The sequence below is a fragment of the Saprolegnia parasitica genome (genome assembly GCF_000151545.1).
Source record: "Saprolegnia parasitica CBS 223.65 unplaced genomic scaffold supercont2.61, whole genome shotgun sequence".
Taxonomy (NCBI): Eukaryota; Oomycota; class Saprolegniomycetes; order Saprolegniales; family Saprolegniaceae; genus Saprolegnia; species Saprolegnia parasitica.
The window spans coordinates 98,030-120,223 of NW_012156455.1; the positions used below are offsets into that span (position 1 = coordinate 98,030).

The 22,194-nt window shown below is 56.6% G+C and overlaps 10 protein-coding genes and 1 non-coding gene across 11 annotated transcripts; 8 read left to right on the forward strand and 3 right to left on the reverse strand.

Moving 5' to 3' along the window:
* Nucleotides 1–770: 770 nt before the first annotated feature.
* On the forward strand, nt 771–2,451 carry SPRG_11255 (hypothetical protein). The gene is made up of 10 exons (XM_012350066.1): nt 771–887; nt 936–1,036; nt 1,086–1,224; nt 1,269–1,366; nt 1,415–1,604; nt 1,649–1,766; nt 1,816–1,988; nt 2,048–2,100; nt 2,153–2,255; nt 2,307–2,451. The coding sequence occupies exons 1-10, from the start codon at nt 828–830 to the stop codon at nt 2,400–2,402; spliced, it is 1,131 nt and encodes a 376-aa protein (XP_012205456.1). The 5' UTR covers nt 771–827; the 3' UTR covers nt 2,403–2,451.
* Nucleotides 2,452–2,635: 184 nt separating this feature from the next.
* Nucleotides 2,636–2,878, forward strand: SPRG_11256 (hypothetical protein; the record flags this gene model as incomplete). The annotated part of the gene is made up of 2 exons (XM_012350067.1): nt 2,636–2,689; nt 2,741–2,878. The coding sequence occupies 2 exons, from the start codon at nt 2,636–2,638 to the stop codon at nt 2,876–2,878; spliced, it is 192 nt and encodes a 63-aa protein (XP_012205457.1).
* Nucleotides 2,879–2,995: 117 nt separating this feature from the next.
* SPRG_11257 (hypothetical protein) lies at nt 2,996–4,370 on the forward strand (the record flags this gene model as incomplete). The annotated part of the gene is made up of 2 exons (XM_012350068.1): nt 2,996–3,039; nt 3,065–4,370. The coding sequence occupies 2 exons, from the start codon at nt 2,996–2,998 to the stop codon at nt 4,368–4,370; spliced, it is 1,350 nt and encodes a 449-aa protein (XP_012205458.1).
* Nucleotides 4,371–4,544: 174 nt separating this feature from the next.
* On the forward strand, nt 4,545–5,079 carry SPRG_11258 (hypothetical protein; the record flags this gene model as incomplete). Its single annotated transcript, XM_012350069.1, has 2 exons — nt 4,545–4,725; nt 4,775–5,079. Exons 1-2 carry the CDS (start codon nt 4,557–4,559, stop codon nt 5,077–5,079), a joined length of 474 nt encoding a protein of 157 aa, XP_012205459.1. The 5' UTR covers nt 4,545–4,556.
* Nucleotides 5,080–9,400: 4,321 nt separating this feature from the next.
* Nucleotides 9,401–11,045, reverse strand: SPRG_11259 (hypothetical protein; the record flags this gene model as incomplete). The annotated part of the gene is made up of 5 exons (XM_012350070.1): nt 9,401–9,707; nt 9,755–9,817; nt 9,864–10,059; nt 10,108–10,713; nt 10,770–11,045. 5 exons carry the CDS (start codon nt 11,043–11,045, stop codon nt 9,430–9,432), a joined length of 1,419 nt encoding a protein of 472 aa, XP_012205460.1. The 3' UTR covers nt 9,401–9,429.
* A 1,319-nt stretch (nt 11,046–12,364) lies between these two features.
* On the forward strand, nt 12,365–13,093 carry SPRG_11260 (hypothetical protein; the record flags this gene model as incomplete). The annotated part of the gene is made up of 2 exons (XM_012350071.1): nt 12,365–12,649; nt 12,689–13,093. The coding sequence occupies 2 exons, from the start codon at nt 12,365–12,367 to the stop codon at nt 13,028–13,030; spliced, it is 627 nt and encodes a 208-aa protein (XP_012205461.1). The 3' UTR covers nt 13,031–13,093.
* Nucleotides 13,094–13,590: 497 nt separating this feature from the next.
* On the forward strand, nt 13,591–14,107 carry SPRG_11261 (hypothetical protein). The gene has a single exon (XM_012350072.1). It carries the CDS (start codon nt 13,639–13,641, stop codon nt 14,056–14,058), a length of 420 nt encoding a protein of 139 aa, XP_012205462.1. The 5' UTR covers nt 13,591–13,638; the 3' UTR covers nt 14,059–14,107.
* Nucleotides 14,108–14,454: 347 nt separating this feature from the next.
* Nucleotides 14,455–16,309, reverse strand: SPRG_11262 (hypothetical protein; the record flags this gene model as incomplete). The annotated part of the gene is made up of 4 exons (XM_012350073.1): nt 14,455–14,651; nt 14,737–15,113; nt 15,159–15,914; nt 15,967–16,309. 4 exons carry the CDS (start codon nt 16,307–16,309, stop codon nt 14,493–14,495), a joined length of 1,635 nt encoding a protein of 544 aa, XP_012205463.1. The 3' UTR covers nt 14,455–14,492.
* Nucleotides 16,310–16,672: 363 nt separating this feature from the next.
* On the forward strand, nt 16,673–16,745 carry SPRG_30162. The gene has a single exon. It is a non-coding gene; the product is annotated as a tRNA-Arg (tRNA).
* Nucleotides 16,746–18,072: 1,327 nt separating this feature from the next.
* SPRG_11263 (hypothetical protein) lies at nt 18,073–19,311 on the reverse strand. Its single transcript, XM_012350074.1, has 7 exons — nt 19,193–19,311; nt 18,951–19,140; nt 18,770–18,901; nt 18,648–18,719; nt 18,538–18,600; nt 18,352–18,483; nt 18,073–18,304 (listed from the first exon to the last, which is right to left on the reverse strand). Exons 1-7 carry the CDS (start codon nt 19,294–19,296, stop codon nt 18,140–18,142), a joined length of 858 nt encoding a protein of 285 aa, XP_012205464.1. The 5' UTR covers nt 19,297–19,311; the 3' UTR covers nt 18,073–18,139.
* Nucleotides 19,312–20,261: 950 nt separating this feature from the next.
* Nucleotides 20,262–22,163, forward strand: SPRG_11264 (hypothetical protein). Its single transcript, XM_012350075.1, has 10 exons — nt 20,262–20,345; nt 20,388–20,627; nt 20,667–20,801; nt 20,847–20,902; nt 20,956–21,066; nt 21,114–21,221; nt 21,268–21,505; nt 21,551–21,625; nt 21,678–21,879; nt 21,926–22,163. The coding sequence occupies exons 1-10, from the start codon at nt 20,280–20,282 to the stop codon at nt 22,060–22,062; spliced, it is 1,368 nt and encodes a 455-aa protein (XP_012205465.1). The 5' UTR covers nt 20,262–20,279; the 3' UTR covers nt 22,063–22,163.
* Nucleotides 22,164–22,194: the final 31 nt, after the last annotated feature.

The following is a 22,194-nucleotide window of genomic DNA, read 5'->3' on the forward strand; positions in this document are numbered from 1 at the left end:
GCTAGATACCTGATATACCTGGGTTGAGTCCTAAAGGAATGTTCTCGAAGCTTTCAAGTGGAAGGCCGAGCTCGTGAATTGTACTCGGTCCAACGACAACCAGACTGATCGTGGCCGAGATTCTACCATAAAAATGTAAAAGGGGCTGGGAGCACCATTTTTCTGTGCTCGGGAGATTGCGAGCGTAGTATGTATCTATGCGTAGGTATGGACGAGAAAGGCTGCGGTGCGCTCAAGGCGGCGGCAAGGCAGGTGCGAAATTCGAGCGAGGGATCGCTGGCATAGCATCGGATTCCGGGCCGCGTCGTTGATTTCGGATTTTTTTTCGAGATCGTGGGCGCGACCCGCGACGCTATCGGAGGATGGTGAGTCAACAAGTGTAAGCATCGCTCCCCATCGAATCGCTGCGTACACCACTAGTCACAACGTTGCACTCGTTACTCTTGGAGGGTGCGGTGACGGCCTGTAAATTCTAAATTACTCATTCCACAAAAGGCCTGTGCATTCATGTCATCTGTAGCCTCGCAAGCATCTGTGTCGTCTTGATCTGATGCCTTTCGTGTCACCTTGCGCAGGCAGACGTAGTACGTGGTTAAAAGTATCTTGTCAAACTTGCGGTTTGAGTGCCGCACGGTGGATCGAACCCCCGCCCTCCTCTGCAGGCAAGCGGCAAACACAATCGAAAGCACCATTTCTGCAGCATACAAAACGCAAGTCAAATTCGTGCAAAACAAATGGGATACCTACATTCTGCGCATACACTCTGGTAACGCAGAACGGCAGCCGCAGTTTCCAGCCACCCTCCCGCCGCCTGAGCCGACTCCAGGATGTTCAACAGCAACGTCGTAGCCCTCGAGCGCATCATGGGCTCGCTCCGCTCCTACACGGTACTCGATGCATGCGCCCCATGGAGGTCTCTGAAAATGCGGCGCTAGGACGCGACGCGGGTCCGCCAGGACGTCGAAACCCTTCTCCGGCAAATCCCATCCCTCGCTCCGCAGAGCGGCGTCTACACGCACAACAATGGCACGACGAGGTTGTGTATGCGAGCTTGGATGGGCCCTTTGCCTACATGTTTGCTCTAGCACCATGCTGAGCCTCTCGGGCACGATCCCGATCTACTACAATGGCAGCCAGTACAACATTCCCGTTGAGATTTGGATGCCGGAAGCGTACCCGTTCGCGGCGCCGACGTGCTACGTGCGCCCGACAGCCGACATGATGGTAGGCGAATGGATTGCTTCTATCGACTGCCGACCATGCCGCAGATTCGGCCGGGGCACCCGCACGTCGATCAAAACGGCCTGATTTTGCTGCCATACTCGACGCACTGGGACAGCGACCATAGCCTTGTAGAGCTCATTGGGTGCGACGAAATCTGCAGAGCGCTACGAGGACTGATGGCGCCACGTAGGTATCAGTGCTCGGTGTTTGGGACGCAGCCGCCCGTCTACAAGCGTCCGGCCAACCAGCCTGCGCCGCAGCCGACGTACACGCCTTCGTACACCAACCCGTACGAGCAGTCCATGTCGTCGTCGGCGGCGGCCCAGTACCCATACCAGCAACAGCAGCCGGCCCAGTACGCGAGCCCGAGCTACACCCAGGTACTTTTTACGCCTGTTGCCATCCCGGCTCATGCGTCGCGTAGCCATCGTACGCTGCGTACTCGTCGCCGATGCCAGCGCCGGACCCGGCCATCAAGCTCAAGGCGGAAGTGACGGAGAAGCTCCAGCATGAAATGCAAAAACTTTACAAGCGCATTCGAGGTCTCCTCCTTCACTTTCTTGCGATCCTAAACGACTCATTGCGACATAGAGGAAATCGATACGCAGTTTGAAACGCAGCGCGACGTTGCGCACGGCCAGGACGTCTTGGCCCAGGGCGAGCAGTCGCTCCAGCAGCTCAAGCACGAGCTCGATCAAACCCTCGTGCACATCCAGGACACGGATGTCCACGTCACCAAGTGGCTTTCCGAACAGGAAAACCAAGTCTGTGCTTTGCTCTGGACACACAACACGAGTACTCATCTCATTATTGGCTTGTGTAGCAAGAGATGGATGTGGATGAAGTGCTCGTGCCGGCCGATGCACTCTCGCAGCAGTACACAACCTTCCATCATCGCGGGGCCATGTTGTCATGTTGCTTTGTGCAGGCAATTGGACGCATTTGCGGACCAGCAAGCGATCGAAGATGCGCTGTACTTTATGGACCGCGCGCTTGCCAACGGCGAGATCGAGCTCAGCGTCTTCTTAAAGGTCGAATTTGTTCTCGGATGTGGCCTATCGAACGACTCATATGGCGCGTAGGAAGTGCGCAAGTTGGCGCGCAAGCAGTTTATGTGCGTTGCGCTCATGCAAAAGGTGCACGACACGCAGCATGCGATCGCCACGGGTCGTCGCTAGCCGCTGCATAACACACGTCGACGAATATTGTCTTTCCAGCGATTATGGGGTTGGCGGCACGCCGTTATGGAGTTGAGTGATGGTCTTCTGGCTCGAATCGACCTGCATTCCTACGAGCGCGAACGCCAGCGGCGTATCCGGAACGTTCCTCGTTGGTGCAATTTCACTTTTCCATGCCCTCCACACTTTCTCGTTGGCTCATGGGGACACAAGTCCAGAGAATCATGCCGACGATGGCCGCGACGACGCTTCCCAGCCCGCCGAGCGCGACCGAACTCCACGCCATTGTGCAGCGCATCACCAACCTCTCGAGCGAAGCGCTGCTCGGGCTCCTCCAGGTCATTGCCGCGTACGAACCGTCGTGGCAGCTGTGGCAAATGGATTTTGTGGACGAAATCCAACTCGACTTGGAAGCGATGCAGCCATTGACATTGCAAGCCATCGCCATGTACCTCGAGACGCTGTCGTACTATTAGTACCTCGATAGCCCGCGAAATCTGTATTTATAAAACTTGAATATCAAAACTGAGACACACAGCTATGATTAGCGCGCCAACTGCAACGCAATGGCGTTGAACGCAAATAGCGGCAACATGGCGGTCCGCTTCAACCGCCGACTGAAAATCACGGGTGCAACGTGCCACACAAACCAACTTTGCTAGCATGGCCGTCACGCGCGCGGGCTCGGTTGTGGACCTTAGCCAAGCCATCGAGTTCCTGCCCGGGAAGCTCTACTACGTGGCCGTCGCGTCGCAGCCCAAGCCCAAGGACAACACAATTTTCTTTTCGATCGACACGCAGCTCGTGTATTGGAACTACTGCCTCGACTTTGGCCCGCTCAACATTGGCCACGTCTTCCGCTTCAACGACATCATCGCCGAGCACTTGGCGCACGCGGCGAAAACCAACGCCAAGGTCGTCCTCTACTCGAGCACGAACGGTCAGCGCCGCGCCAACGCCGTCTGCCTTCTCTGCTGCTGGGCCATGCTCTTCCAGAAGCTCGACGCGGCGACAGCCTACGCGCCGTTTGAGCGCCAAGCGTTCCCGCCGTTCCATGACGCGACCGATTTCGAGTGCTCGTACGACCTCAGCGTCAAGAACGTCCTCGATGGCCTTGAGCGTGGCATAAAGAGCAACTACATTGACGTCGCTACCTTTGACGTCGACGAGTACCAAAACTACGAGAAGGTCGAGAACGGCGACTTGAGCTGGGTCTCGCGCAAGTTCATCGCGTTTGCGGGCCCGCACAACAAGTACTCGAGCAAGAACGGCCAGATCACACTGCCGCCGGAGCACTACATTCCGTACTTCAAGCAGAAGAACGTGACGCTCGTCGTGCGCCTTAACGACAAGTGCTACGACAAGAGCCGGTTCGTCGCCGCGGGCATTGACCACCTCGACTTGTACTATCCCGATGGCACGAACGCGCCCATGTCGATTATCAAGCAGTTCATCGAAGCGTCCGAGAAGACGCCGGGTGCAGTCGCCGTGCACTGCAAGGCCGGGCTTGGCCGCACCGGCACGTGCATTGGCTGCTACATGATGAAGCACGAACAGTTTACGGCGCGCGAGGTCATTGGCTGGTTGCGCCTCTGCCGCCCCGGCAGCGTCATTGGCCCGCAGCAAGATTTCATGGAAGAGATCCAAGACATCATGCGCAATGCCATCAACTCGGCGATTCCGTCCGACGAGGCGGACGAGGCGACGTCGATCCCGAAAGGCGGCGCGGCGTCGCCCGGTCGGTTCCGCAGCGAAGGCAGCAGCATCCTCACGAGCCTCGGCGACATGCGGAAAGCCGGCATCAAGGTGCTCATGCCCGGAAAGGGCCTCGGTCTCGGTCGCCCGGCACCCAACAAGAAGACGACCATCAACCCCCAAGGGGACTACCTCATTGCGCAAAAGCAATCCAACAGCCCGCCGCAGTCGCCGGCGCGATCGCCGCCCAAGTCGCCGCTGCGCCCGAGATAAACACATGACCAAGAGCCCGCCATAGATTTAGATATCCTACCTAACGCCCTTTATGAACCCTCGACTGGAAACTATGGCGCGCCACCGAGACAGTGTCTTTGAAACAGAAAGTAGATTCTGTACGTATGGACAGTATTCTGTATGACTTTACATTTGATTTGTGTATGAGCATAGATAGCGCAAGTCATGACCGGGACAGTTGAAGAGTTGCGCGAGATCGCAACCGGACCGCGCGGACGACCTCCCTTCATGCAGCTCAACGAGCTCCACGTGACCAACTTCAAGAGCTTCCGCGGAAGCCACGCGGTGGCCTTCTCCCCCGGCGTCAACTGCATCACGGGGCCGAACGGAGCAGGTCCGGACGAGCGCAACGATGGGCAGCTCGACCATGGACCATGATGTAGGCAAGTCGAACCTCCTCGAAGCCATCTGCTTCGCGATGGGCAGCAGCGTCCTTGCGACGTTCCGCGTGAAGCAGTGGAAGGACCTCCTCAACTGCGCCGAGAAGGAAGCCAGCATCAAGCTTACCCTAACGACTGCAAGTACGTCGTCTCATCCGCAAGGATGCGAGGAAGAGTACATGGGATTAGGCCAGGGACAAGCCTCGGTCGGCGTGACGCTTGCTCCTTCGGGACATCGCGTCTACTATGTCAACAACCGCGCCAAGGCCAAGAAAGGTGCATTGAACAGCGGAGACGATAGACCATGATGAACGCGACGTAGAGTTGAAGCGCTTCCTTCGCGCTTCCTGCGGCATCAACATGGACGTCTCCCTGTGGTACATGCATGGCCACGGCGTCAAGCAGCTCATGAACGACTTGCAGGCTCATCCAACAGAACCTTGTGCACAAGATGGTATCACGTCCAGCGCTTGTCCATAGCATGTATCGACCAAGCGTTCTAGGCCATGAAAAAGGAAGACGAACTTGCCTCGTTCCTCTGCGAGGTCTACCTCGCTCTGCTTGTAATCCATGTGTCGTCAAAGCTCTATAGGCCGCAGGCACCAAGTACTTTCTCGAGTGCCGTCAAGACGCCAGCCTCGCGATCGCCAAGTTCAAGCCGACGCTCGCCACGATCCAGTCGAGTATTGCCCTCTTGGTGGGTACAAGTCCTATTCTCGACATTTGCATACGCGGCATGATTCTAGGAAGCGGCGTTGCAGCAACAAACGGCCGCGCTTGCCCACAAGGTGGACCTTCAAAAGGTACACCTACCCCTCACGAGAGCGAGTTTCGTCAGTTGCTTGCAGCTCACACATGCAATCGCGGCGCAAGAAGCTTTACTTCAGCGGCTTCACACTGAGAAGCGCGAGGCCCGTATATCAAGACATGCTAGGTGATATCGGTTTGCCATGGGTTGCTTGTCCTAGTGGAAGCTGACGCAGCGCGGGCCCTTGCCACCATCACAGACCACATTGAAACGTGCCAAGCAGCGCTGGACGATTTGCATGGCCAGCAACATGCACTGCAAGAAGAACTCACACGGCTCGAACTGAAGACGCCACAAAAGGCCTTCGACGCGATCGAGAACGGGATGGAGCAATGCACGTCCAAAATCGAGGAGGTCAAGTACGTTCTTGCGGCAGCAACGACGCAAGAAACGACGCTGCAAACCCAACTTGCAGCCGCGCGTCAAGCCCATGACGTGGCGCGCCTCGAGCGGGATGCTAGCCAAGACGCTATGGACGCCCAGGAGCAAGCAAGCAGCCCTTCTTGTGTTATGTTTTACCTGATGAGTGTCTTGCATAGGCCATCGCGAAGTTGACATTCGAACGTCGAGCACATGCGTGGTACTTGAAACTCATGGAGGACGCGCGGCCTTGGACAACACCGTACGTGAACCATAGACGCTTCATGCGTTGCGATGCTGAACTGTGAGCATGGACGTAGCGACGCAACGAGTTGTATTCGCAAATCGCTTGAAGCAAAAATGACAGCCGCCGGTGACGTGTCACTCACCGCAGGCTCAGCAGAGCGTCTCGTGCACAACGTACGCGTGACTGATTTGCTATAACTATATACGTGGGCCTTTGATCAAGCGATGCCACATAGGCGGTTGCCGTGGAAGCGATGCGCGCAGAGCTCGTCCAATTAGACACGGAAATAAATGACCTGCGCCAAAAGGCCGCAGACATGGGCAGCGCGGCGCTGGAACGTGTTCCTCCGAGCACACTTTCGAATGACATGGATCGTCTTCGGCGAGAGCTGCTGCAGCAACAGCAAACACTCGCTGATCATGAGATGCGCCATTTCCCAGGCCTTCACGCGCAGCCACCGCGCCAAGGATCGGGTACGTGAGGCATCCTATTTTATGGTGCCCACGGTTAAATTATGAGGACTAAGTTTTAATCACAGGGGACTATGGGGCCTTGGTTTCGCTCTTTCGACTCCAGCCGCGCCTTTCTGCGTGGTGGCCAGCTTTAAGCCTCGTGCTCGATGGACAGCTTCTTCACCGCGTGTGCGATACGGCAGTGGTATGGAGTCGCCAGCACACCTGCGATTGTGATTTCATGAATTGACATAGACGGCCAAGAGTATTCTGGACGCACACAACAGGCGTAGTGGCCTCTTGATCTGGTATATCTGCAACCACGAGCCTCGACGCTAACATCCTCTATCACAAGGCCCCTCGCGCAGCTGCACGTTCGTCCGCGTGCGTGGGATTCAAAATGGAGCCAGCTCCAGCGCGAGTTTGGGGATCGCATTTTGGATCCTCTCCAGCTCTTCTCCTCGGATTATGCTCGTGCTTCGGAACTTTGGCCGTGCTATCGTCGAGGTAATTCCTCTATCTCCTGGTGCATTTTAGCATGTGCATCAGCCCTTGGGGCGTGGCTCTTTGTGGACTCGGATGCAACAGCCAAGCACATTCTTCAACGATTTGGCATTCCGTGTATCACCAAGACACTCAACATGCACAGCTCTGGTGTATGCTTTTATTGAATGATTCAATCTGAAGCATTGCACTTGCTGTAGGTGCTGACTGGCGGGAGCAGCCCTGCCCAGGCACGATCCACGGGTCTTCTGAACGCTGTGCAACTGCATGCACTGTCAGATCGCGTGTGCGTGCGATCGCTGTGCAGAGTCTTGTGTGCAAACAATTTCCATGTCGTAGGTCGGTTTTGCGTCACCAGGAGGCTGAGTTGCTTCAACGCCAAGCCGACCACGAGCAGGCAATGCGAGAGCGTGACGAGTACGCCCGTATTCAGTACGTTGCCGTCTATGGTTGTAGGGTTGCAATGACATTCCGTCCCGTATTAGGGACGCTATCCAGCGTCTGGAGGACGGAAAGTCCCTTGTTCAGGCACGTTGCGCGCAGCTCGAGGAGGAACGCATCGAACTCAAGGCATGTCGTGATGTGCAACTTGAATACTTACATGATGCATCATTCACTGCAGCGAGCAAAAATGCAGCCGTCCACCACCAGCTCCAGCGCAGCGTCTTTGTGGACCTCGGCAGCACTCGCGTGGCCTTTTGCAAAACTACGGCGCCGGACTGGCACCAAGAACACGCCCGCGTACTCGCGTAGGTTGTGCGACGCGCGATGGTACTTGAGGTTTCTCTAGCTGCATGCAAGCGACCCGCGACCAAATTCAAGCGTTGGAGAAAGAACGGCGCGTGCAGCAAGCCAAGCTTCGCGCGACATGTGATCACTGCGAGGCACTTGCCGAGAATGTTGCGGATCTGGAGCAAGCGCTTCACGAATCCAAGGTCGTCCAGTGATGAAAGAGTTGATGGCACTGACATGATATAACTGTAGTTGCACGTGCGTCAGCACCGGGATGAACTTTGTACGCTCGAGCAAGAGCGCGCAGACCTCGAGGTGCAGCTTGGCGCGGCCAAGAACCAGCGCGATTTGTATCAGGCCATGCTCCACGACAAGCGGTACGCATTATTCCAAAGAATGTGTCTTCACAAGAGCACTTTAGACAACTGGACGCGCGAGCGGCTCTCGAAGAAGAAGGGTTGCTCGAATGGAACGAGAAAAAGGCGGCGCTGGATGCTACGGCTCCGCCACGACTTCGAGCCTCTTCGCGCCAACTACGCACGGTTGCGATCTCGCGATCTAGCGCCGAGGTACGATTCTGCATGAAACGAGTGCACTACACATGAGATATGCGTAGATCCAAGCCGAGATGACGGCGATAGAAGCTGAGCTACAGCAGCTGCAGGCACACTCGGCGCGGCTTGTGAACGCCCGATCTGTGGATCATCAGCACGTGGACGCCGAAGTGATTGCTCGCAAACAACACAAGCTCATCGAGTGCCGCGACCACGCGGCCAGCATTGACATTTCGATCGCCAACCTCGAGGCTGGCATCTCGGTGACTTCGGATCTCAGCGCCAGAGTCCAAGAAATGGCCTTTGCAAGTGTTGGCACTACGTTCACATCCATCTTTTCCCGCCTCGTGCCATTGAAAAGCGCCACGCTGCAGCCGACGCATGCAGAGGCCCTCGAGGTATCTACGCCCGAGCGATGCACAATCAGTGCATGATTTTTGCGCAGTGTGGCCTCACTTTTGCATCAATGGGTCACGGCATTCGACGCGCGAACTCTCGGGCGGTCAACTGACACTGCTGGGTACGATCTCTTGCGGTGGCTGGACTAAGGTCGTATGTAGGACTAGCCTATGTGTTCGCGCTCGCACACTACAGCGCGTCGCCTCTCTACATTCTTGATGAGATCGACGCGGCTTTGGACGAGCACAACCAGGTCTTTCTTGACGAATCGGTCCACGCGTCGTCGTCACCTGTGTCTCTGGTAGCTTGTCGTTGCCGACTTGATCTGGGCGCACTTTGGCCAGAGCCAAGCTTTTGCATCTCGCACCACGAGGTACATACTCTCGCTTTACAATATGAGCCCGACGCTACCAACTCCTGTTGTAGAGCGTCCATGCCAAGGTACTATGCTACCGATGGGTCGTTTGCGGTGCTGTACTAGTACGTCTTCTAGGCGACGACGCTACTCAAGGTCCGGAAAGACACCTCGTCGACGTACGTCGAGGCGGTGCACAAGTAGCAACACGCAACGCAAAATCCAACCGACGTCGTTGACAGTGAGCTTACGCGCAACGCGCCTCGTCCTTCTTGGCAGCGGCAAAGTCGCGCTCGAAGGCGTACGGTGGAGACTCGTCGCCAGTCGGGATCTTGGGCTTCCCCGTCATGTAGTCGGCGACCATGTTCTGGAACCGGTGGATTGTCTCTTCGAAGCGGAAGGTCATGCGGCCGCCCTTGTAGGGCTTGGCCTTGATGCCGGCCTGGACGCGTTCGCAGATCGAGAGGTCTTGGTTGTTGGTCATGTCGTAAAAGTCCCACATTTTCTGGAGCTTGGCCTCGGCATCTACGGCAACACGACTTGATCGCGCGACCAAGACGGCGGCGTCGTACCAGGTGCGTCAAAGACGTTGGGATGCACGAGCAGTTCGGCGTGCTCCGTCGTCGTGTTGGGCCCTGCACATTGTGCTTGATGGGCACGGATCATGCTTGCAGCATCTACCTGTGGGCTCGAGCACGACGCAGTAGACGCCGTGAGGCAGCAAAAAGTAGAACGCGTTCGGAAAGTAGTGGTGGAACCACGCAGTCACTTGGTTGACGCCGGTGAGCCCAGGCATCGGCGGCAGCAGGTTCAAGTCCAGCGGCGTCCCGCCGTTCGTCAAGGGCGACGTGACGAAGCCAATGTACGAACCCGTGCCCTACACCGTCGTACTTGGTATCCATTTGAAGAAACAAGTCGGATGGACCTGCGCGCGATGGTGGTCGTCGACGCGCGACACGTCGCAGAGCTCCGGGTGCACGGCCGGAAGGTGGTAGTACTCCATAAAATTCTCGGCGAGGAGCTTCCAGTTGCACTGCACCGGGATCGTGCTGCTCTTGTACGAGACGAGGTCGCTGAACGGGTACTCGGCCAGCGTTTCGTGGAGGTCCCCGAGGTACTCCTTGAGCGGCGGCGCGTCACCGCTCACGTTGGCGTACACAAACGGGCCAAACGTAGCAATGCGGACAGGCAAAAGTCCGTAGTCTTTCTTGTTGAAGTTCTTGACGCACTCGGTTGAGAACGCTGCCTTGACGGCAGGCGTCGGTTCCTTCTCGTTGCCAAAGTCGACTTCGCTCGAAACACCGTCGCCCTTGAACATAGGCGTAGCGAGGAGCCGACCATCGAGCGCATAGCCCCAGCGATGGTATGGGCAGCTAATGACCGGGAACCGGCCGTTCTTCTCGACGAGCTGCGCACCGCGGTGGCGACACACGTTGTAGAAGCCGCGGATCTCATTGTCCTTGGCACGTGTGACGATGATCGGCTGGCCCGCGGCCGTGGCCACGATCGTGTCGCCCGGCTGCTTGAGCTTCTACATCATATCGCATGCCCATGCTGAGCCATGCATAGAGAGTGCAATCGACGCACCTCGGTATAGCCCACGATCTGCCACCCCTTGGCGAAAAGACGCTCGAGCTCCTTCTCATGGTACTCGGCGGATTGATACGTCTCGGGGTTGATGGTCGTCGCTTCGAGCACGGGCTTGCGCAGCTCGGCAAAGTAGCTCTCCTGCGTGAAGCGCGATAGCGCATACGACTGGACGTTCTCGAGGTCCAGCGTCGCGCGCTGGCCCGTGTGGCGGCCCATGGAGCTCATCGCTGCCCGCTGCGGCCATGCGTGCGTGGCGAGCGCTCGGCGGAACATGGCAAAAAGAAAGTACTGGCGCTTGAGTTTTCGAAGATCTTAAACTTCAAGCTCGCTGATTGGTCCGCCGAGTATCTTGGTTCCAAATCAGGCACCGTGGGCACGTTGCACAGAAAAGAGTCCGAATGCTGTCCTAAGATGAGGCCTTCTCCTAATTCAAGTCAAATAGTGTGGAGGTTGAAGTGGATCATCATTTGTCAAAAATAGTGTGGTTGAAGCACGTCCGAAGCTTGTCTCGCGTCGCCCACATCGATATCAACAAGCTAGTTTGCGCCAAAACGTTGTGCCAAATAACCTACTATTACTTGGCAGTTGAATGCCTACGTAAAAAGGACAGCTATGGGCCTCGAACCGCAGCACCAAGCTTCCCTGCTGGTGCCGCACACTATTATGGTTCACAGCAAAGAGCAAACTGTTTGCGTGTCTTCCTGGCGTCAGCGTGCGCTTGTTCACTGCGGGAATACATCGTGGTGCAGCGTTCTAGCTCCGACATTCCTCACAGACATAGCTAATAGAGCGTGCAGTGCATTACATCGTGCGCACACAAGGGGGTAACGATGCTGCACACGGGCTCGTCCTCCGAAATCGTCGCCCGCTGCAAGAAATTCTCTGAAGAAGCCTCTGTCGTTGTGCCACCGTGCAACTGAATTCTGCAGTTGGGCGTTTTGACGACTTCGGTGATCCCCAAAATGACGCTCCTCTGCACATGAAGGATGCCCGTACAAGGCGAACTGACTGCATTGCGCGAGAAGATGCACCGCATCGGCAACCTCCAATTGGCACGCGGCGCGTGGCGCTCGACGTCACCGAAATCGGCAGGATCCAAGATTCGCTGTTTTTTCACGCGCCCCATTACGTCGACGACTTGGGCTTTGTATGCGCTGCCACGTGTCTCTGGCTGGAAAAGATCGAAAATAAAATAAAATCGAGCCAGCGGCACCGGATCAGACGACACTGTGCGCAGGCTGTATTTTATACCTTGGCATTTGTATGCCGTCCCCGCCCATGGATTTCACACCGTGTGAAATATAAACCATCTAGGTCTTTGTATGCTGTAGAAAACCGCGCGGTGCGAAAACACGTAGACCTGTGAGAACGCATACCCCGCACCGCGGTCGAACGTATAAAACGAGCCTGACTATCCCTTTCTAGAGGTTCTTAACAGCGTCGTCGTGCTCTGCAAAGTATGGAAAGAAAAAATCTATTCCGTTTTAGAGGTTTTGTCCGCAGACCTGCATTCTGCACTGGCGCAATGCAAAGGGATTCTCAGTGCTTGAAATTCTCGCGTGACCATCGTGGCGACGACGACCTCCTCCGCCATGCTCCTGCTGCAAGCCGTCGACGACATCTCGATTGCCGAGAGCCTCATGGCCTTGACCAAGGCCTCGGAATCGCTCTCGTCCGCAGAGACCGAGTGCGACTCGGACGTCGAGCCGCTGCTCGTGTCGCTGCGCCACGCCAAGCCCGACGCGACGTCGTCGCTCAAGCATCTGACGCGCCTCGCCGACGAAGAGTTCAAGATCCTTAGCAGCCCGACGGGCATTGACGAGTCGTGGTGCATTGACACAATGCGCAAGATGGAGCAAGGCCTGAAACGCATGAAGGTTGAGGAGCTGCACCTCGGCCCGAGTGCCGAGTCCAAGCCGACGCACCACCACCGCCGCAACGGCCAGCTCATCGTGCTTGACAAGGACAGCGAGTGCGATCTGCGACTGCAAGCGCACCAGCGCGACCGCAAGCTCTCGGTTTCGTCGTGGTGCTCGAGCGACAGCGACCAAGGCACCAAGCGCATTGGTAGCTACTCGCCGGAAGACCGCGCCGAGCGCATCCAGCGATACCTCGAGAAGCGAAAGCACCGCACGTGGGGCCGCAAGATCAACTACGGCGTCCGCAAGAACTTTGCCGACTCGCGCCTCCGCGTAAAAGGCCGCTTTGTCAAGAAGGAAGACGAAGAGCTTCTGTGCCTCTATCTGGGCATGACCTAAACCACAGCGCCGCGCGTCGTCTTGCTGGACGACGGAATCCAAGCCGCCCGCACCGCCACCTCTTCGTACCCCCTTCTCTTGTGGACGCGTCGCCTCCGCCGACCCCGCCCGACGAGCACCCCCTCCACTAGCAAGCCCTAGCAGTAGACCCTTCTGTAGCCGTAGTCGTAGTCACCTTTAGTAGAATCATCTTTAGTGTTTTCTGCACCAGCGTCGCAACCTTGCAAGCCACGTTCAAGTGCCATGAGGTCGCGCGGGTGACGTGGCGACGCGAGAAAGGCTTTGTAACGGCTACAATCTTGTGGATCATTTTTGAAGGACCTCCTGACGCTGGGAAGGTCTCTAGCACCACCACCACCAATGCAGCCACCTCTGCACATCGTCGGCGCTCGCCGAGCGCCTCTCGATGGCGTCTTCTTCTTTGCCTCGTATCGAGCCGCGAGACGTCCCTGCTTGTCCCAAAGCAAAGTTATTACACGCAAAAGATCGCGTTCGAGATTTTGGATCGCGGCTTCCGGATTGGCTTCGAAATTCCGGATGCGGGCCAATCGGCGGCTTCGAAAAAGCCCAAGATCTCCATAGCGGTCCATTTCCGATTATTCACCGCGATGCCCAAGAAGGTCCTGACGCCGGAGGAGGCCGAGGCGCGCCGCCTCCGACGCAACGAGCAGTGCAAGCAGTACCACATCAAGAACCGCGAGCGGCGCCTTGCGTACAAGCGCGAGAACCACGCCAAGAACAAGGCCCACCGCCTCCAAAAGATGAAGGAGTGGCGCGAGAAAAACAAGGAGCGCCGGAACGTCTACTTCAAGGAGTGGTGGCGGAAGAACCGCGCCAAGACGTATGTGCCGAGTGGCACCGACTCGGACGACAGCTCGAGCTCGACCAACCTTCTCATGCTCAGCGAAGTCGCGCTCCAGGTCAAGGTCGAGTCGCCGCTCTCGTCGGACGACGATTTGCACAGCAAGGCCAAGACCAAATTAGCGTGTTACCTCAAGAACGAGACGCTCTACTGCCCATTCGTGTAGAGTAGGTTGATGCATATTTGTCGATCGTAATTTAACCTCTTTTGCTGCGTGCGCTTCCTCCGCCCGCCCAGCGTCGACACTGCAATGCACAGAGTGGCGTCCCGCTGGGTCTTCACGAGGAGCAGAAGAGTGTCTGCTTCTGCCACCGAGCACGATCGGCTCTAATTATGCAGGCGACGATCTTGACCGGCCGCGATTTGAACGACCATCATCATTCTGGCATTGCGATCTTCTCGCACCAGCTTCTTCAACTTGCAACGCCGTGGCTGTCGACGGTCGACTCTTGCGTGTCACAGCAGCAGGTAGCTACTAGCGCTCTGCTGCCGTCGCCGACGAAATCAAGTGCTGCCGCCAACAGGCTCAGACTATCCAGCGCCGCATGTTTCACACCAAGCACGGCCATGAATTGCGCTCCCATGTTCTTTATCTTTCAGCTACACGGCGGGGCACGACGTGCCTTGAACGTCCTTGAGGTACCCACCGACCACCGAGGCAGCGACGTCGTGTGAGTAGCAGCCCGTGGCGTTGGAAGCCGCGAGATAGGCGACGTGGTTGCCCGAACCACCGACGAGCGAGTCCATGTACGCATCGGCCTGCTGGCGAATCGCAACCGCCGCGTCCGAGAGGCCGAGGCGGGAGGCTGACGCGTCGCCGATGGTCGACGTCGTCTTAATAAACGCCGGTCAGTATCCGGTCGAGCCGGAACCCGGCGGCGGCGAGCGCTTCCGGGTGGTTGTTGCGCCGGAAGGCCGGCAAGATTGGGGCGCTGAGAGCTTCGGTCGAGTACGTCACGTACGTGGTGTTGCCGGTGAACGGGTACACCTCTTTTGTGACGCGCTTGAACGCTGGCGCCCCCGATGACGTGATCGTTGTCGTCGTCGTCACGGTCGTGCGCTGGTCAAACCACTGCGTCGACGCGTTGTTGGTGTACACCTGGTCGTTGTAAAAGGTGTAGCTGGATGCGACCGAGTAGAGCTTCGTGCCGCGCGACGTTGTGATGCGCGTCGAGATGGCGTTCTGACGCGTCGCCGTCGTCTTGATCGTCATGTCGAGGCCTATCCCAACGTCGAATCTCAATCTCGGAATGTTGACAAACCTACCGAGGACATCGGCAACGACCTTGGGCACGACAGCGACCGGCATCGTCTGGCTCTGCACGACCGCCTGCGTCTGGTTGCCGGCCTTGTCAAGGTACACGAGGAGGTTGCCGGACGTCGGCCAGTAGTCCAGGCCGTGACCAACGCTAAAGCTTACGTTGTGGGCCTTGCCGTCGACAAAAATGCCGAGGAATGGCGTCAAGTCCAATAGGTATGTTGGCGCTTCAAAGGCACCGGTCGCGACGACGGGGCGCCACATGTAGGGCGAGATACCGCCAGTGTAAATGAGCGGGAACGGCCAGAATGTGCTCACTAGCTTGTCGTCGACAAGAATTTGGAACTCGCGGAAGGCGCCGTTGCCGCAGTTGGTCTGAAGTGGCTCTTTGTACTCGTTGGGCGGGTTGGTGTAGTAGAACTCGTCGCACCCGTGGTGGCTCGTAAAGACCTCGAGAAAGAGTTGGTCGAGGTTGCGCGGGAGCGTGACGAGGCCGCCGCTTCTTGTCGACGGCTGCACGTGAAACCAGCCGTACGCACCGTTCTTGTTGGAAATGCTCAGCACATTGTCAGGCTTGAGCGGCGCCGACCGGATATCGCTGCCGCACGCGTCCTTGGGCTTGTAAAACTCGGCCGTCACACTCACGGTGAAGCTGCTCGTGTACGTCTGGTCGACGACATTGTCGAGGGCAACGACAACGTTGCCGCCCATTGCCAAGACGTCCTTGTAGTGCGAGACGTCCTTGAGCACCTCCCACGTCGCGCCTGCAGCATGAATTCGTCAAGAATTTATGGTAAGGATTGCACGCAAGAGCACCTGTCTTGCGGCTCGGCTCCTGCGTCGTCGTGCGAAGCAGCTCATAGCCGTTCGCCCACACAGCAGCGATGCGGTCGAATTGCCGGCCCGCGGGTACGGACGCCGACCAGCGCAGGTACACGACCGAGTTGGCCGGGTCGGACGCACACGTTGGGATCGGGAAAGCGCCTTGGAACGGTTTTCCATACGAATGGCCAAAGACATGGTTGTCCATGAGCACAACCTTGCACGCCGGCGCGTCGTAGTGCACTTGGTTGGTGTTGACGGGCAGCGTCACATCGATGGATGCAATGTTGTCGGCCGCCAGAGCGACCGCCGTCAAGGTCGCGAGGCGAAACAGCATCGTATACGACAAGGCGAAAGAAAAAGTGAGCGCTTGGATCGACCATCCTCATCTGGTCACTCGACAACCTTTCTCTGATAATAGACCCGAAGATCGCAATCTGATTTCGGTACGGTACAATGTTGCGGCGAGAGTCGCTCTCACTCTGTGCTCTCATGTACACAATTCTAGTACTATAATAGTATTGAGTTACTATCAAGTGCACTATTAAAAAGAATACAACACTACAGTTGATAGCAAACTTACTAGTCTATTGTTATTGGTAGGACACTATCGCCCACTGGAAAACTCATTCAAAAATCTCAACACAGATCAAGTATAGGATTTTATATTGTAGCTTTATTTCCCTTACATACCATATGGGTCCCCATGGCCTAATGGATAAGGCGTCGCTCTCCGAAGGCGGAGATTGCGGGTTCGAGTCCCGCTGGGGACTGTACATGTTTTATATTTTTCGTTTGCACACCGAGATTGGCTAAAAGTCTACCGAAAGTAGTGAACAGTACGCATGCATACCCGTGGCACGCTCGTTGATTAATAGGACCGAGGACATAGAATCACTCATTTCCTTGGTATTAGTCTTAATCATTCATGAATAAGGGCATTAGGTTGAGGCACTACACTGCGAGCTCAAGCGGCAGTATCCGTGCTATTGCTCGTTCATGGCGACAGGTCAACCAAAATCATGGCGGCGAGAGGTGCCGGCGAGTCACTGAGAGTCCAAGAGTCCACAGCACTCTCATCAAACGGCAGTGGTGCATGGATGCTGCAGGTACGTACCTTCCACATGTGACTGCGTCCATCTGAGAATCCTCGATTGTTTAGGCCCTATCTGCTCTTGCCGTGAAGGGGAAACACGGGCGGTCGGCATGTTGTCATGTTGGTAGGCACCAGGTATTTCGAGATCGCATTCGGTGCTGCGCGTGGACATGCTGTGGCGCGGTCACGCACGGGTAGTAGTAGCTGATCTGTTCGTTTCGGCTGTACTTGGCTGCCGTGCCACCCGACTTTTACTCTCAGACGGAGCGCTTCCAGACATGCGTCACGTTGGACTGGAAGACGGCGCGTCCAACTGTGCATATTGGCCAAGGGTTGCAAAGATCAGGCCACCCACTTGATGGCGTTGATTCGTCGGCATCGATAGACCACCCTTCTCAGAATGTTAGTACGCGGGTGCAGTGGCATCGGCCCAAAAACAGTGGATCGAAATTGTGGACCGACACCACCCAAAACACGATTTCGAAAAACCTTGCCAATAGTGGCGATGGGCGGTTTAATAGTACTAGAAAGCGAGCGACCACGCGAACACGTTTGATTGATAAAGCGAGCGACCAGTCGACGCTTGAAAAGAAACGAATCATCGTCCTCGGCGTCACCGGCAACTCGAGGCCTCTGCAGCCGACATCCTTTGCTCATATGCAGTCTCCTCGGGTGCAGACACCTTGTCGATCATTTGCAACCGCACTTCATCACGAGAGCGAGTGGCCAGTTTCTGCACCGACGCAGACGCTTGCAGATGTATGCACTCCGTTCGTATACCTTGATCTCTTGAAAGCGTTTTTCCGCCACTCCTGGTTTCGTCGATCGACCAGACTGCTTTGTCGCCTTTGGCAAGAAGCCTGTAGCCGATATTCACGTAGCCGTTGATAGGCCGCCCAATCTATTGATGAACTGAGCAGGTCTCCAACAGGCGGCTAGGACAAGGCCGCATGTTGTCGTAACCACCATGAAATGTTAGTCGACGCTTAACCGCAGAACGGTCACGAAGTCGCGGCCAAGAGTATGGTGGTCGAACGTGGATATTCACATGTCGACAGAGCAATAAAGATCTTAGAGCTGCTTGGGCGACGGCACGTCCTTGACTGTCGCTGTCGCTGCAAACGACGTGATCCCGAGCGTGATGACGCCGTTGTAGAGCCAATGCAAGGCAAAGCAAATCAAGTATTGCGCCGGGCGGTAGTAAATGCCAATGTCCTTGAGGATCGCCGGTGGCGTCTAAATGCATTGGCTCGTCATCGCGATCGCAGCCAATCATCGCGTACCATGAGCGTCGCCACGTTGATTTCCGTGACGAGCACGACGATCTGCAGAATCGCAGCATGGTAGAGCGCAATAAACGTGAACCCAAACATGATCCAGCTCGGGCTGCCAATGTAGTCGAAGCGCCCCGTGTGCTAGCATCCAGAACGCGAGGTAGATACAAGAGAATTATGCAGACGTCGTCGTACCCAGAGCAGGAAGGGCACAAGCAGCATCATAATGTGCTCGTAAAAGTAGTTGAAGCAGTCGCCCTACTCGTCGCACCTTGAGCGATCTCAACAGCCATCGATCTTCCAACCCAGTGTTCATAGTCACTCATATCTGGAAAGCTCAGCGCCAGCACCGACGACCATGACATGGTCACGTAAACCTACGCGACAGAATCCATGAGTGGTCACCTTCGCTCAAGAGTCGCAGAACCTGAAACAAGAGGTTGGCCGTCTTGCCGCGCGCAACGGTGAGCAGCGTCAAGAGCAGCGTGAGAGTATGGCACGGCTGGAGCGCGTACGGCAGCCGCCACATGCCCGGCGCCAGCGCCTTGTAATATACAATCTATCGCGTATCGTGAGCGTGCTACGGGTCGTGGCATGGACGAGCGTACCGCGACGTAGGACACGCCGGTGCCCACGCCGAGCGTCATATCGAGGGTCGTGGCCTTGCGCACAGGCCGCTGCGCCTTCCACATCGGGTGCTGGGTCGCGCAGTGGTAGCTGTAGATGCTCAGCGGCACGAGGATGCTCATGTAGCACACAAACTCAAACGCATGCTGCCATGGCGAGAGATACCACTTGCTACATATGCATGCATGTAGCCGCGCGTTCGCCCATGCATGCATTGGCGTACCTGCGGAACTTGTCGGGCACGAGCTCATTCGATGGCGTGTTGTGCTGCGGCCCGATCTGCGCGAAGATGTCGGCGATCACGTCGACGACCCGCAGGAGCACCATCGAGCTCGCGACTTTCCGGAAATGAACAAGATGCCATTGGATACAAACGCCGAGATATCTCAAATTTGGGCTTCTTGTCCTAATTAGGCAACGCTCTATTTTTACGCTCCGCGTCTCGCGACTGATCCTCCTGAGTATGGGAATCTCCTAGAATCTGCCGCCATCAACCACCGACATGGTCCTGCGATAACATGCTGCATGCGTCTCTTGGCCAGTGAATATGGAGTGTGGGACGATCCAGGACGCCAGCGATGACGCAGCGCATGCGAACGCATGACGTCGCACTGCGACCAGCAGTATCTTTTTCGTACTATCGCCAAGCGGACCAATCCGCGCGCCGGGATCGGTGCGCCGACCAATCAGAAACCGTTGCCACAGTCGCGGATTGCGCGCAAGATCGCGCCGGTTGAAGTTGGCGACATAGATCAAGTGCTCAACCGGAACTTGGTGCGATAACTGAGTTGTTGACGTGCGTCGAGATCATGATGACTTGGTTGTCCTGCACCACTAACGGCAGCGTTTCGTAGTGAACGAAGCGCAAGAGGAGCAGCTTGTTGCGCGAGGCGCATCGCTTTGGCTCCTTGGCTGGTGTGGAGACGAATCAGCCTTGAATCTGGTCTTCTTTTCGCACCCAGAAATACGTCTGGAATCTCGAGTGCCATCCCTTCCCTTCGATAGAGTGGGAATGCGCCAGGACTGCGAAGCGTAGGGTGCCATCCAGGACGTGGCGTAGCACTTGGTAGCAGGGTAGGGCGAACTACAGCAGTGAGGCTCTTTCCCAAATCCATTCTCGGGCTAGCCGGGTACCAGTTCTCGTGTGCTGCCACGAGTAAACACCTCGATCGAATCGTCATGGTGTCAACGCCGTAAAGCAATTAACGCCGTAGAGTAATTCATTTGTATCGGACGTCTGCAAATGCCACAATGGTCAACTTTCCTCGTAGGAATGTTTTTAGACCTTGAAACGGTGGGGTGTCGCCAGGATGGACCCGCGGCGCCAGCTCACAAAGGGCGAGCTCTTGACGCGAGAGCGGATTCGCCAAGAGACCGTACGTGACTGCATGACTATTTCAGAGGTCGCAATTGCATAGGACGTCCGCGTGACCCAAACCAATGCCATGCAACATCGCCTGCAGCACCTCGTCGACGTCGCCGCGCCCGACGACCCGACGATTTTTCGGGGCATTTACAGCGACAAGCACCCGTCCTTGTCGTCCGCCGAAGTGCGCGAGCTGGCGGCGATTTCGGCACCGCCGCTCGGCCCCGTCGACACGACAGGCTTGTACCATTTGCGGTCCATCAAGCACCCGTACCCGATTCCAGGCTCCCAAGTACTTCACTTTCCAACATGTAAAATGAAACATGTCTAGCTCCGCCGAGAGAAGGAGCGCGAGCTGCAGGCGTCGGCCAAGAAGCAGCTCGTGTTTCTCCACTCGTCGTCGGCGTCGACAAGTCAACTTCCCGACGCGTCGTCTGCGTACGAAGACTGCTTGCATACGCTCGAGGTACTGCCATCGTAGTCATTTCTGTTTTGCGAAAAACTGCTGTAGCAAGGCAAACTACACTTCTTGGCCACCAACCTCCTTGGCGTTCTCAATGACAAAGAGTACTTCATTGTATTGGATCTTATAAAGCATATCTATCTTGTATATGGCGTAGAGCTGCGCTTCAAAAGGACGTGCAAGCGCGGCAACACCGTCTCGCGACTCTCAAAGGCGATCTTCACGCTGTCCAAGCGTTCTGGCACGCCCTCCTCGAAGGCCGGACACGGTACGCGCTGCCCACGGACATTCCCATCCTAGTGTTTATTTACTTAGTGAAGCCGTCTTGCTCGTCACGCAGCACGATTTCGTCGATGTCAACCTCGCCGTCAACTGTCATGCAACGCGCAAAGCCATTTCGATCGAGCCCAACGAGAGCTTTGCGTATGCACTCTGACGACACGATCACGCGCTGATGCGACGACATTAGCGTCGCGCTCACGCCCCTCATGCTGGCAGCCCGGCGTCACAACGTCGAGGTGGTCACCGCACTCTTGCAGCACGGCGCCGACCCGCAGTTAGCCACAGCCAATCAAGACACGGCGCTGCACTTTACGTGGCGCGACGTGCCGCCACGTCACAAGTCCATGGCTTGGGTCATCATCGCCAAGCAAGCCATCGCGACGCAAGAGGTGCTTCTCGCACACGGCGCCTTGGCAAATCACGCGGTACGGTCCTCGCACGGCTTCTAGCTGAATGTATTGCGATCGTAGAACATGTACGGCGTCACTGCTCTGCACGACTGCGCTCGGCTTGGCCTTAAAGAGGCGGTCGTCCAACTGCTTCGGGTACCCCAAAGCGCATGATGGGAGGATATCGTCAAAGGAATATGGAGGGTAGCATGATGGCGATCCGCATTTACGAGACAAGCACGGCAAGTCGTCGCTCGACCTCGCGAACGAGCATGGACACAAGGACATCTGGAGCTGCCTCGCGACGTTCCATACGATTGCGCGCGTCCGGACCGAGTGCGATGGCCGGCGCGACGCCAAGTCCCACTTTAAGACGCCTGGCCTTCTGAGCCATGCGTGGTCGCCACCACGTAGGTTGGCTTTCTCTTAGAACGATGCCAATGGGCCTGTACGTAGCCGACCAGCTCCTCGCCACGCTCAAGCTCGCGTCGCATCGCGCCACATTTCTGAAAGGCAACTACATCACACAGGCCGGCGCACTCATTTTGGCCGACGACGCAATGGAGACATGGGCGATGCGGTCATCGTCCTAACACTGGCAACGATGTGACCAGCTTGTTACATCCACACACAGTCGACGAGCGCACTAGGCGGCACAACAGCTGTAAAGATTTGATACGACATGCTCCATCCACGCTTTGAGCTGCGCCGCGTCGGCTTGGGAT

What these genes read in the sequence shown, in the direction of transcription:
- SPRG_11263 (XM_012350074.1), bottom strand. Translation starts at nt 19,296, where the DNA reads ATGGTGCTCCTGCGGGTCGTCGACGTGATCGCCGACATCTTCGCGCAG. An exon ending in GTGCCCGACAAGTTCCGCAG is followed by an intron (nt 19,141 to 19,192) that starts GTACGCCAATGC and finishes ATGCATATGTAG; the next exon opens with CAAGTGGTATCTCTCGCCAT. An exon ending in CGGCCAACCTCTTGTTTCAG is followed by an intron (nt 18,720 to 18,769) that starts GTTCTGCGACTC and finishes TCTGTCGCGTAG; the next exon opens with GTTTACGTGACCATGTCATG.
- SPRG_11261 (XM_012350072.1), top strand. Translation starts at nt 13,639, where the DNA reads ATGCCCAAGAAGGTCCTGACGCCGGAGGAGGCCGAGGCGCGCCGCCTC.
- SPRG_11255 (XM_012350066.1), top strand. Translation starts at nt 828, where the DNA reads ATGTTCAACAGCAACGTCGTAGCCCTCGAGCGCATCATGGGCTCGCTC. An exon ending in GCCCGACAGCCGACATGATG is followed by an intron (nt 1,225 to 1,268) that starts GTAGGCGAATGG and finishes ACCATGCCGCAG; the next exon opens with ATTCGGCCGGGGCACCCGCA. An exon ending in TTTCCGAACAGGAAAACCAA is followed by an intron (nt 1,989 to 2,047) that starts GTCTGTGCTTTG and finishes TGGCTTGTGTAG; the next exon opens with CAAGAGATGGATGTGGATGA.
- SPRG_11264 (XM_012350075.1), top strand. Translation starts at nt 20,280, where the DNA reads ATGGACCCGCGGCGCCAGCTCACAAAGGGCGAGCTCTTGACGCGAGAG. An exon ending in GAGCCCAACGAGAGCTTTGC is followed by an intron (nt 21,222 to 21,267) that starts GTATGCACTCTG and finishes CGACGACATTAG; the next exon opens with CGTCGCGCTCACGCCCCTCA. An exon ending in GCGCCTTGGCAAATCACGCG is followed by an intron (nt 21,506 to 21,550) that starts GTACGGTCCTCG and finishes TTGCGATCGTAG; the next exon opens with AACATGTACGGCGTCACTGC.